The sequence below is a fragment of the Pistacia vera genome, unplaced genomic scaffold, assembly GCF_008641045.1.
Source record: "Pistacia vera cultivar Batoury unplaced genomic scaffold, PisVer_v2 Contig496, whole genome shotgun sequence".
Classification (NCBI taxonomy): Eukaryota; Viridiplantae; Streptophyta; class Magnoliopsida; order Sapindales; family Anacardiaceae; genus Pistacia; species Pistacia vera.
The window spans coordinates 754,715-768,614 of NW_022196330.1; the positions used below are offsets into that span (position 1 = coordinate 754,715).

General features: G+C 33.9%; 1 protein-coding gene across 1 annotated transcript; it reads left to right on the plus strand.

Moving 5' to 3' along the window:
* Positions 1 to 2,704: 2,704 nt before the first annotated feature.
* On the plus strand, positions 2,705 to 11,418 carry LOC116105257 (pentatricopeptide repeat-containing protein At1g30610, chloroplastic). Its single transcript, XM_031391703.1, has 9 exons — positions 2,705 to 4,296; positions 5,758 to 5,949; positions 6,251 to 6,332; positions 6,448 to 6,639; positions 7,795 to 7,908; positions 8,339 to 8,429; positions 8,508 to 8,665; positions 10,165 to 10,596; positions 10,922 to 11,418. Exons 1-9 carry the CDS (start codon positions 2,963 to 2,965, stop codon positions 11,114 to 11,116), a joined length of 2,790 nt encoding a protein of 929 aa, XP_031247563.1. The 5' UTR covers positions 2,705 to 2,962; the 3' UTR covers positions 11,117 to 11,418.
* The last annotated feature ends 2,482 nt before the right edge of the window (positions 11,419 to 13,900 follow it).

Genomic DNA, 13,900 nt, shown 5'->3' on the forward strand with positions numbered 1-13,900 from the left:
ATTGGGAACTAAGAAAAAAAATTTGGTTGGGATTTTAGATTGAGTGAATTAGGGATTTATTTTAGTTTAGGTTATTATTTATTTATATATATATATATATATATATATGAAAAACCGGTTTTCGGTTAACCGTTTCTAATTTCTCCCAAACCGGTAACCGAACCGAAAATTCAGTTTTTTTGAATTTTTCGAACCGTAACCGAACCGTTTTTTCGGTTAACCGGTTTTCCGGTTCGGTTCAGTTTTTGCATTTTTTTTAACACCCCTAAGATTAATTGATTTAAATTGTAATTTTACAAACATCTAAAACGAATAGGTTAATTTTTTTACCTTATTAAAACACAAAATTTCAATTAATAATGTTAGATATACATATTTTAAAAAAAAAAAATTTGTATAGTTTAACAATCTATTATTATTGTATTGTTTTTTTAATCTACTAGTTAAAAAGTCTCCCAGGAGAAAAATNATATATATATAACCGGTTTAGAAAACCGGTTTTCGGTTAACCGTTTCTAATTTCTCCCAAACTGGTAATCGAACCGAATATTCGGTTTTTTGAATTTTTCGAACCGTAACCCAACCATTTTTTTGGTTAACCGGTTTTTCGGTTCGGTTCGGTTTTTTGCATTTTTTTGAACACCCCTAATATACACCACTTACGCAACATTTATATAAGTCACAAAGACGTTGTTTAAACATGTCAGATAATCAATGTTTATATATGTCAACCTACTGCATGACCTAATGATAAAAGAGCAAATGAGAGTCTAACATGATCTCTCAAGTTTGAGTTCCCTTGATAGTAAAAGAGCAAAAGGAGGATATAATATGGTATCTTAAGTTTGAATCCCCTTGATGGTAAAAAAACAAGAAAATGATCTAACATGGTCTCCCAAATTTGAGTCCCCACGACCCTTAATAGGGGTGAACACTAGAGATTTTATCAAGCCGGTAGTTCCAAGGTTCCTAAGGATTAGTTGAGGTGCACGCAAGTTAGCCCGGACACCCTCGGTCATCAAATGTACGAATTCGATGTGCATCCTTCGGTAACTGTATTATTTTCCATATTTATATATGTCAATTACACACTTTTGAGATATATGCCATTTATGGGGCACCAATTTTATAGGTTACTTCTAAGGCATGTATCTCTTTTGGGGATATTGATTTATTTATAATTTGAATTTTGAGTATTAATATTTAATTAGGTCTTTTAAGTTCTACTTCTGGGAATAATAACTTTTGGATCCAAAAACATTTGTCACGCTTTTAGCATGTTACAGTTTACACTAGTCCAAACGGAAGTAACTAACGTAAAAATAAAGTTCGTACAGTTACCTAAAGTCGTTTTATTAGTGAGTATGTTAATTCATTAGCATTGACATGATCTAGTTATTAAGCATATGTATGAACAATTTCGTGTATTATCTTGTGAGCAACCAATAGAAGCATTAATGTTTGATAGTACAATATTGATAAGTCTTGAAATGGTATCCATTGCGTTATGGGTGAATCGGTTTCGATTGCCTTGTAATTTTTGAAAGAATCAGAATCAGAACCAGCCGATTCCTAAGATTGGAACTGGAATCGACTGATTTCAGTTCCTAGAAACCTGGAACCAAAACCTGAAACATAGGTTCTAATTTCAGCTCCGGGTACTCAGGTTAATTTTAATTATCCCATAATTTTTAAAAAAGACAAATACACCCCCCAAAAAAAAAACAAATACACCTCTAATGATTTATAAAAATTACAATTCAGTCCTGATTCCTACTTGGATACCCGAACCTCGATTTCGACACCCGATTCCAGCACTGTAGGAACCAAAACTGGACCCGATAATTTCTAGGTTCAATTTTCCATAATTGGGACCAGACCCCAATGGGGCTGACTCTAGTTCCTACCCAGAACAGACAAGTGGGTACCCACCAGTTCCAGTTTTACATTTTACCCATGCTCACCCCTGCATTGTGTTGTGCATCTTTGAAAAATTGAGTAGATTTCAAGGAAATCTTTAATCTTCATGCCCAAAGTCTTTTCCTATGTTTTGTGTTTTATAATTTTTAATGATAAATATAATATATTGAAAACGATAATAAAAAAAAAAAATTGACGTATTGTTTTTTGTTTTTTTAACTTTTTTAGTTATATATTAATTTTTTATATTTTTCTTGTTTTCGATTTAAAAGTGAGAATGATGAAATAGTAAAACAAAAACAAAAGAACAATTTCTTGTGATCCATAAATAATTTTAAAAAATTAATATTCAGTTTGAAAAATCTAATTGAATTATCTAAAAGTTTGTTCAATATAATACTAAAAATATTTTTTTTTTCAATTTTGATTTTACCCTAATTTTTAGAGTTTTATAAAAACTGATTTTAAAAACATTTCAATCAAACTATTTTTATAAGAAAAAAATTATTTACCATATTTTGAAATAAAAAATAATATTTAAATTCTCTTGTGTTATATAAATATTCTTAAAATACTTACCGAACTTGTTTTTCTTGTTTTCTAAATCAAAAAACAGAAAACCATTTTATAAATGAATTATTCTTAATCTTCTTGTCGTATGATAAAATAAAATAAAAATAAAAAAAAAAAAAAAAAAAAAAAAAAAAACCAACCCTTGAGGCCTTAAATTTTAAGTATTATAATAAACAATAAAAAACCCTCTTTAAAAAAACAAAAAATCAACTGTCGGATAGATATCACTGAACTTGTTTTCACAAACCAACACAAATTCCGCTCAATGAACACTCTAAAGAGTGGCTGCTCTAATCCTCTTTAACCCACTTCACATATTGAAAGCTGTGGAATTCACTTCCTGTAAGTTTCTTTGGAGACCAAAGTTTGAATTTTTGTTGGGTTAGGTTGTGTAATTTGAAGATATGTGAAAGCAAATAAGTTGTATTTGAAATTAACTTACTTTCAGTGTTTTGTTGTGTAAGCTGAAATGGGGTTGTTACTTATGACAAATGGCCAAATGGGTATCTCTAGTTTAGGAAAAAATGAGACTTTCATTTTAGATTATAAACGTAAAGGGTTTCCAGTATTGAATTCTTGGAAACCCGTTTTTGGTGCTGGTTTGAAGAGTAAGAATGTGAAGAGGGTTAGAGGTTTTGTTGTGAGGAAGAGGTGTTTTGGAACAATTTATGCTATGGTTAACGAAGAGTCTGATAAGAGGGTGGTTGGAGGTGGAGGTGGAGGTGGAGGTGGAGGTGGAGTTGGAGTTGAAGGTGGGATGGTTGAGAGAGAGTTTGAGTTTAAGCCGTCTTTTAGTGAGTATTTGAAGGCTATGGAGTCTGTCAAAAGTGACCGCAGGGTGCAACAAGCTAGTAAGTTGAGTAGAGAGAGAATGAGGGATGCTTTGAAGGGAAAGTATATGTTGAGGACAACGTCTTTGGGAAAAGATGATGAAAAGGTTAAATTGATGGATGAAGAAGTGGTTTCAAAAGATGTGGGACGGGAAGAGTTGGGTAGAAATGGTCATGGAGTAGCTCGGGGTGAAGGTCTGGTCAGAGGTAAGTTTGATCGCAAGGGGAGTGTAATTAGAAAGTCAAAGGATAAATTTAGTGGCCATGAGAGTTGGGCTGATGCAAAGATGAAGAGGACATCGAGAGGGGAGACAGAAGGGAGAAGTTCAAAAGATGTGGGACGTGAAGAGTTGGGTGGAAATGGTGATGGAGTAGCTCGGGGTGAAGGTCTGGTCAGAGATAAGTTTGATCGCAAGGGGAGTGTAATTAGGAAGTCAAAGGATAAATCTATTGGCAATGAGAGTTGGGCGGATGCGAAGGTGAAGAGGACATCAAGAGGGGAGACAGAAGGGAGAAGATGGTCGCGTAATCAAACCAATAGTGTAGAGCCAGAGTTAAAAGACTCCTATTTGTATAAGGTTAAAAAGTTTCAGAAAGCACGAGATGGTCCTGTGGCATTGCTCAATGATAATGGGAGTGGTAATACTGTTAATATAACAGCAGACCTAGTTCATGGTAAAAGTTCCTCAGAAATGTTTGGAAGAAAGGGGGAAAGCTTTGAAAGGGACAAAGTTGGTAGTAGAAGCAATTTTGTGAGGAATCGGATCCAACTTCAGAAGACTACTGATGGTGAAAATCGGCAGAGTGAAAATTTAACTATTAGCAGAAAGTCCTTCCCTGAAAAGGATGATGATAGAAGTTGGGAGATGGAAAGAGCTGCCTTCAAGTTTGTGGAAGAAGGAAATGATTTTATGGACAAGCCAAGAGTTCCACGGGTGGATATGGAGGAGAGAATCCAGAAACTAGGGAGGCAGTATGTACTCTATGCAATTTGTCGTCTTTGTTATCTCTATTCTAAGCTAATATCTCTTTAGTTATTATGCTTCATCTTAGGTAAGATGTGCAACATATTTGATAGTTCATCAATTTGACCTATGGTGTGGTTGTGTCCTTTTGTGGGTGTGGATTTGTATTGTGAACAATAATGTTACAGTTAACTTGTTGTTAGACCCTATTATCAATCATGCATTTTGCATTGATGATATACTCATACATGAGCACTTATGTCAGCCTTGTGCATCATGTGAACCTAAAAGTTTCTATATGTTTAGCTTGCAAAGCATATGCTTAGGCTTTAGTTCAAGAATTAAAGCTACCCGGATGTATTATCGGGGTATGCATCTAGTTAAGGAAGAGGGTTTTGGACTCTTTGCAGCCGTCTTTTTAATGTCATCATCGCCACTTGCTAGGGACAGGGGAACCCTGGGACTATGAGACCTATAATGGTTAAACAGTGAATATATTGCGTTATGAAGCAATTTTTTATGGTTGAATAAGAACTGAAATTACTAGATACAGAACAAGATCAAAAAAATATAGAATTGTGTCAAGTCAGGAAAGTTGAATGATACCTGTCCTTGCAATGGAAGACACCATCTTTCACTTCATAATCAGTTTTAACATCTGTGATTGAAGCCTTGAACACCTTGATAAAGGCTGGTATTCGCTTTTCACTTCATGCTTGATCAATCATCTGGGTGCATAAAACAACTACTTAACTTGGGGGAGAATCCAACCCTTCCAAGCATCTCAAAGAAAGAACACAAAGTTGAGGCACAGAGCTAATCTTATGGTCAACTGGCTGGGTACAAGCCTTTTGCATGATGCACTGGTTATAAATCTCTTAATTTTAGATTGAGTAGAAAAATAAAAGCTTCCTTTTATGTAGAATAGTCCAGTCTAGTAGGAATATAATTGCAATCCTCTGTGTTTGCAGCAATTGTCTTATCTGTCATACTAAAGTGGGATGGAAGATTACAGTCTAAGAAATCTCTACTCTTCTATCCTTATAAGTGATCTCTGAAGGATACATAAAAGTGCTCTCAATAGAATCTGTGCCAAATTTATCTCAATCCTTGAAAGATGGGCATGAAGTTATGGTCTTGGTTAGTAAGAGTTTAAATGAATTTGCCTCTAATACTGTAAAATGTTCTAAGAAGCAAATTACTCTAGAAGGAATCAGAATGTCATAGAAGCCATGTGGCATTAACTATTTTGGAATGTCAACAAATACTACAGAGAAAGCATTAAAACACATCAGAAATGATGATAAAATACCTCACTGAAATGTTGAGTGGACATGAAACCTTAGTTGACAACTTTTGTTGTATGATCTATCTTTCTTTGCCTTTGTGTGATTTACGTGTTTTGATTTTTTTCAATTACAAATTTAATAGATTACTGTTGTTATTTAAGCTAAAGTATTGTTTAACAGGTTAAATGGTGCAGATATTGATGTGCCTGAGTGGATGTTCTCTAAGATGATGCGGAGTGCTAGGATCAGATTTTCAGATCATTCTATACTGAGGGTTATTCAGATATTGGGTAAATTGGGAAACTGGAGGCGGGTTCTACAAGTAATTGAGTGGCTTCAGATGCGAGAACGCTACAAATCCCACAGGCTCAAGTACTTACTTTTTCCCGTATTCTTTCTTCTGCTAAATTTTACAGAGTACAGGTTTAGTCCACATTATAAACTCAAGTTTTTTGGTCTATATGATCTTCCTGAGCTAGTTGTGTCGGAATTTTGAAAGAATATGGATCTCACATTAGAATCTTCTCCTTCAGAACAATACTTTGATTTTTCACCATCATCCTTACTTTTATTCATCGTGTATTGCCTGACGTCTCAGTGTCACTTGAGTTATTTAAAGAAATTCATGGTCATTGATATAAGCACTTTTTGACTATTTTTCCTTGTGATCTAGATTCATTTACACTACGGCACTTAATGTACTTGGAAAGGCAAGGAGACCTGTGGAGGCACTCAATGTATTTCATGCAATGCAGGTAATGCCCATTAATTGTTATGTATGTGGCATGCACATTCTCATGAAACTCAATAAAATTAGGGAAGAAAGAAGTAAATGTTTACCAACCCATGTAAGTTTTTTCTTCTTTCCAGCAACAAATGTCCTCATATCCAGACTTGGTGGCTTATCACAGCATTGCCGTCACTCTTGGACAAGCAGGGCATATTAGGGAACTTTTTGATGTAATTGATTGCATGCGATCTCTTCCTAAGAAAAAGTTCAAAACTGGGATACATGAGAGATGGGACCCACGACTGGAACCTGATATTGTTGTCTACAATGCGGTGAGTAATTATCAGTCGGCCATTAGCAATCCATGTTGGCAAGATAGTGGTCTCTAATAGCTATACATTTTTATCTATGCCCCATCTTCATGATTATTGATGGTCTTACTCATGTTCAAATCTCAATTTATTTGGTTTCCATAAGTTTTTTCCATGTCGGTGCCAGCATGGTTCTGCACAACTTTGTGAAGGTATAAGATGAATATCATGGCTATTTAAGAAATTGTTAAACCTGCCAACTGATAATATGATATCAATGTTTGTTAATACCAATTATATGATGTTGTCAACCCCAAGGGTTAGGTTGAGTGGCTCTAACAGAGAGGTCAGGGATTCAACTCCCTACGGGGCCACATACTTAGGATATCATATCCCACATGTTCCATAACTACAGAGGTTATAGCATTTGACATATCCACTGTTTATTTGATGAACTCATAAGAAAAATAGGAGAATTTCTGGGCGATAGGAAAAGCATAAGATAATAGATGTTTATTGTCAGTGATGTAATAAGCATTTTCTACTTTTGAATGAGAAATCTCAATCAATTTGGTTTCTGAAGGTTTTTCCATGGATACTGACATGATTTTATGAAAACAGAAATTGAATGTCATAATATTTCATAACTGTTAAACCTGCGAAGTAATAATTTGAATATTATTGTTTATGACATGATAAGCCTCTTCTTCCATACCGCTGGATGAAAAGGTCCTTTCTTTGCTACGGTTTTCTTGACTTGAAGCATCAAAAGTAAAGCTCTTTAACTTTATTGTGCATATTAGAGATCTGAGGAAATTTTGTAATGCTAGTTTGGGATTGGTTGATTACTCACTAGACCCTGAAAGAAATTTTATGAGGGACCTAAACTAAGCTGATATAATTTACATATTACATATATGAACGGTGCCTGTTTCCATTGTCGGGTGATTCTTCAAATTTTAGAAATCTTGCACTTGCATATTTTTTATGTCAGTTATTGCTGCAGTTCTTTCCAATGACTATTGATCGCATCACCAATGATGGTTCTGTGCCTTGAAAGTTGAAATGCTTATTCAAGAAGATGCAGAGTGTAGTAATTCTGTTTGGATACTTAGACATACTATATGTGGAAATTTTTTACGTAATGCTAAGATGTATATATCTTGTGTTTGCAAGGTCTTAAATGCTTGTGTCAAGCGGAAACACTGGGAAGGGGCATTTTGGGTTTTGCAGCAATTAAAAGAAAAAGGTCAGAAGCCCTCTGCTTCAACATATGGACTGGTTATGGAGGTAATAATCTTCTAGTATCTCTCTGACTAGTGTTGTTTTATTATCGTTTCTCGTTTAACTAGTTATATGCTTCAGTAATAGTTTAACATGTTTATTACATTGTGTTGAAAAAAAATGGGTAATCAGGTGTTTATTACATATTGGGTTTCTTGGTGCATGCTCTTGGTGATATAAACTTGGGTCATAATATAGAAAAAAAAAAATATATATATATATATATTTGTGAATTATGCAATATGTTTCCAGTGAACTGCTACACCCGTTGAAGAGTTTTTTTGTGAAGTTTTTTTTCATAGATAGGAACATAATTCGAGGAACTGGTCATAGTTTAGCTTGGTATTCCTTGGCTTTCCTGAGTAGTTATTTCAATTGTGTCAATATCAGGAAACTGTGACAAAATTTATTCCCAAAAATATTTTTGCATAAGCAGGTGATGTTGGCATGTGGCAAGTACAACTTGGTGCACGATTTTTTCAGGAAAGTGCAGAAATCTTTTATTCCAAATGCTTTAGTATACAAAGGTATTTCAGTGATCTAACCTATTTTTGCATGCTATCACATGGAATTTCATTTTACAAATGACTCTCCGTTATATGCAGTTCTTGTGAATACTCTTTGGAGAGAAGGTAAAATAGATGAGGCTGTTTTGGCTGTTCAAGACATGGAAAGACGAGGAATTGTGGGTTCTGCTGCTCTTTATTATGACCTTGCTCGGTGTCTTTGTAGTGCTGGAAGGTGCCAAGAAGCACTAATGCAGGTAGATTTGTCATATGCTAATCTGTTAGTTTTACGATTTTTATGTATGCCTTTGATTGTCTCAGTTTTTAGGTTTTTTAGTTAGATAACATCAATATGAATTCATTGATATTATTGTTGATTAGTGTGTACAAGTTGAAAGAATTCTCGCTCTAGAAACGTGATAATAAAGGTAGACTCCTGATGTCAACTCACAAGATGCGAGTTGGTAATCAATTTAGATCTGGCTCATTCTTTCACTATTCCTGGTATTCTCACTCAAAAGTTTGACAGTTCAACGTAGCTTCTATATTAAAGTTATTCCAATAAGATGCCTTACTTGTCATGGATTTATTTGCTACTATGCCAAAAATTTGGCTTCCTGATTAAAGATTTTACTATAGAAAAAGACTTGAGGATACCCTGGGTCAACAAACAATCCATTGAAATTTTGGTTCATTCTTTTCTGAGTCCAAAGTTTGACAAGGACCTTTTTCATAGTGTTGTACTGATCTTCCAAACCAGTTTTGGGAACCATTATCGAATTTCAGTAGTCTTCCTTACAAGAATATGTTGAAAATGCTGCAGTACCTCACCTGGAGCCCATCAAGATGAAATATTGTGCCAAAAGATCCGATCACCATTGGAAACAGAGAATTTAGACCTTCTAAATCCGCATGGGCTAGTCATGCTTTCTATATCAATAAGTTTCCTTAATAAGCACAGGGTAGGAAACAGTTTGTCAATATGGATTACTTAATGAGTGTCTTGAAGATATTTATTATCCAAATACTTAAAAATATTAGTTAAGAAAGAAAGTTATGCAAAAATCTCCTCATAATTTGACTGAAGTGGTTTTTTTTTAATTTGTTTTTTTTTAGACTGCTGCCAATAAACAAAATTTACTTTGTTACATGGTTGTCACTCGATATGGATTGAAGTTGTATTGGAGGCACACATTCATTGAAATCTTGATGTTTGTTCAAGAGCCATATCTCTCCTTATTTGTCATTAGTCCCTACTCAAGTCCTAGAAGACATCAACCTCCAAAAACCAAAAGTCTGTTTGTGGTATTCATGGCTTATGTAGCAACTATTGGTGAACCAACCGAGAATGTTTCTTTGACCTTCAGTACTACAATTGAGCTTCATTATGAACATTAGCCTAATTTTCGTCATGAATTTTATTCATGTATCTTGTACAATCCTTCTTAGCTATGGCATTCTTTATACCAAGTGTACGATTTCATAAATGTTTCACTACGTCTAATAAATAAATACTACCTCTGATAACTATTTTTAATGTTCTGAACGAAGCTCAATGGATGGTTACGGTTTCAATCTTTCTACTATGGGTAAGAATATATCTTTGTGGTACATTATTTTACAAGTAACGAAGATCACAAGGGTGAGCTGAACTGTTGACCTTACAATGGATATGTAATACATTTTTATGATCTTATTTATATGACTCATCTCAACTTTTAGATCACATAGTGTGTGTTTCACTCCTTTTTCACAGATAGAGAAGATATGTAAGGTTGCAAACAAGCCTCTAGTTGTAACCTACACTGGATTAATTCAAGCTTGTCTGGACTCTGGGCACATCGAAAATGCTACAGAAATCTTCAACCAAATGAAGGACTTTTGCTCTCCAAATCTTGTTACTTGCAACATAATGCTTAAAGCTTATGTGGAGCATGGTATGTTTGAGGAAGCAAAGAAGCTGTTCCAGAAGATGTCTGAAGATAGCAATCGTCTTAGCCGGGGACCTGATAACAGGGGTCTAGTAGTGCCGGACATCTATACATTCAACACCATGTTAGATGCATGCATTAAAGAGAAGAGATGGGATGACCTTGAGCATGTCTATAAAAAGATGCTGCACCATGGATTCCATTTCAATGCAAAACGTCATGTCCGAATGATATTGGATGCTTCAAGAGCCGGAAGGGTATCTTCTCAATTTTTTTTCTTAAAATAAATTTCATTCGAGCAATTAGATTGGTTGCTGCTTGTTTAAACGTGTTGCAATGGATTTCACATACCGTTATGCCATACTTAAAAGACACATTTTGACTCACTCATTTGGAGCCATTGAAACGAATGTCTCCAAATTGGTGATATCATTGTCTTGATGGCATCTGGTGTTGCTGATTTCAGTAATCGTAATACCTTTCAGAAAATTTCTTTATTCTGGGTTGCGAGTTTTCTTTTCTTTTTTATTTCCGTCCTCCATAGAAACTTTGAAATCACTCATACTGCTATGACTGATGCAGGTAGAGCTACTGGAAACAACTTGGAAGCACTTGGCCCGGGTGAAGCGAGTACCTCCACCTCCTCTCATCAAAGAAAGGTTTTGCATCTTTCTTGAGAAAGAAGACTACAGTTCTGCTCTATCTTGTGTAACCAGTCATCCAGTTAGTGATCTGCCAGAATTTTCCAAGACTGCATGGTTGAATTTATTCAATTAAAATTCTCAACGTTTTAAGGACGATACTCTCATTCACTTAATACACGAGGCGAGCATCCGAACCACTGGAATCGACTCAGTGAACTCAATATTGCTTAATCTAATTTCATCCTGTAAAGAATTTTTGAGGACTCACATAAGAGCTCCAAAAATGAGAGTGAGACAAACTCTTACTGCAGGTGCCTCAAATAATATTTTTTGCTGTGTGTTTCTGTAAGTATGTTTTATCCATATATGTTTTTAATTAGGAGAAATAATTGTATTGCAAAGCCTTCAAATAATCTTTGAATTTAGGAGCAATCAACATGGAAATTATGTTTATTGGTTTCAGAAAATGTTTTTGAAATTATACAAATTTTAGAAGTATTATCATTCATTTGACACTTTCACTTTAAACCTAAATAAAAATTACATAAATTTCATTACTAAAAAAAAAAAAAAAAAAACACTTCTTTATAAATAAATGGGTGCTTTTTTGACACTTTTAATTATAAAAAGAAAAAAAATTATATTAATGTCCTTTAGTTTTAAGAATTAAAATACAATTGAAATCAAGTTTTGTTTTCTTAACTCAATAATAGTGGTAAAAAACAATAAACGGTCAAGAATAAATAAAAAATATATAATTATAAACAAACTTTTTAAAAAAATTGCCGTTTGAGTGATAAAAAATGTTTGTTGAGTAATAAAAATAAAATGTCACTTTTTCTCCTTAAATTTCTTAAAAAAAGAGTGGTCAAAATTATAATATCTCTTAGCTTTAAGATCTTAAAATATTTTTGAAATCAGGGTTTAAAAAAAAAAAAAAAAACCAGTGGTTAAAATAATATTGTAAATGTCATTAAAAAATCAGAAATAAATAAAAATTACAATTGTATTCTATAATTAGAGAGGAATAAGTTAATGGGCTCAAACAGTGGGCCGACCATTCTTTTTCAGAGGTGTCCCTTTCTCTTTCTTCCTTTTTCATGGGGATGTTTTCTTTGTCCCTTTCGACCACCAAACTTGAATTTTTCTCTCATTTTCTTAGGGTCATATTTGTAAATTCACCAAGACGACAATTTTGAAAATTCAAATTTAATTTTTCCTTTTTTTTTTTTTTTGGTGATATTAATATTAAAATAATACTACACCTACGAAGAAATCTTATAAAACTCTCCATACAAAGTAATGTGACCAAAAATGAATAGAAGAGTGAATATAATGAATTTTACTTTTTATTTTACTTTTTTATTCAATTTTTACCACCTCACTTTGTATTAAAAATCTTTGTAAGATTTTTTTGTAAAGATAGTATTATTATTAATAGTATAAGGTATCACATGAGTTTATATTATTATTTTCATTTTATATATTTAGGATTTATTAAAATTATACAATTCTATATAAATTACTAAAGAAATTATATTCCCAACATGTATATTGACATCTGTCAAAAATATTTTTAGAGTGTGTTTGTTTTATTATTTTGAGTAGTGTTTTTGAAATATTATTGTTAAGTTGAGTTGGGTTATTATTACGAGGTAGGATTTGAAAATTAACCAAAAAAACTCATAAGTTTGTTAATTTAGCTAAATACCCCCAATAATAAAAAGTTTATAAATTGATAAAAACACCCCCACCTACCCACAGTTGCTAGATTTCAGCTACCACAGTCGAAATCTGGCCGAAATCTGGGGTTATTGCGCACAACCAACCAGATCTGGCCGTTCGTGCGCATCTATGGCCTTATCCTGCCAGATCCGTGGTGGATTTGGTCGGAAAAGGCTAGATTTATGGCCAAATTTGACCGCTAGATCTAGCCGTTAACGATAGCCAAAGATATGGTCGTCGTTGAAGGTCAACGATGGCCATATGTGGCACAAAATATGGCCGTGGATTTGGCTTTTTTCGATCAGATCCATGATGGATCTGGCCGGATGCCAAATCGGAGCACTACCGGCCAGTTCTAGCCGGTAGTGCGCCATTACATCATATCTTGCCGATAGTGCGCAATTATACCAGATTTCAGCTACCTTCCGACTTTGGTTGTCGGAATCAGACAAATGTGGGTGAGTGGGGTGTTTTTGTCAATTTATAAAACTTTTTTATTGGGATTGTTTGGTTAAATTAACAAACATATGGGGGTTTCAATAGTTGAATATTATAGGATATGATTTTGAGAACAAGGAAACAAACATGCATTTTTTTAAAGACAGGAATAGAGTATTTTTTTAAAAAAGGAAACAAGTGCAGCCTTATAAATTAACATGTTTTTTAAAGCCACACGATAACGCAATAGCGTTATCTTAATCGTATGAATGGTCTTAATATCGGTCGTAACCTTATTTCTCTACTATCGGCCAAAGTCTACACTCGTATTTGATCTCTTAGTTCCGTCACAAGACGAGATATCTATTATTAAGATTAAATGTTTATCAATAGACTAAAAACTATAGCTTTTAATAATTGTATAACCCTTTTTCATTGAACTATCAAATTTGCCCCACAATTCGATTATTGTGACTTGCCCTCTAAACCTACTACACGTAAAAGAGTGTTGACCCACTTGACTATGACCCTATCACTATGTAATAAATTGTTGGTCCATCTAATTAAAATTCTAATTGTTAAGATTAAGCGTTTTATCATATAAGACTAAATATTATAGGTATATATTTAAACTTCTTTTTTTCATACGACCGACGACGTTTCAAGCTAACTTACGTAATCTTTAACTAATCTTTCCTTAAATTTTCTTTTAACTTTTCAACCCTAGCCTTCCCACATGTAAGAAACACACACG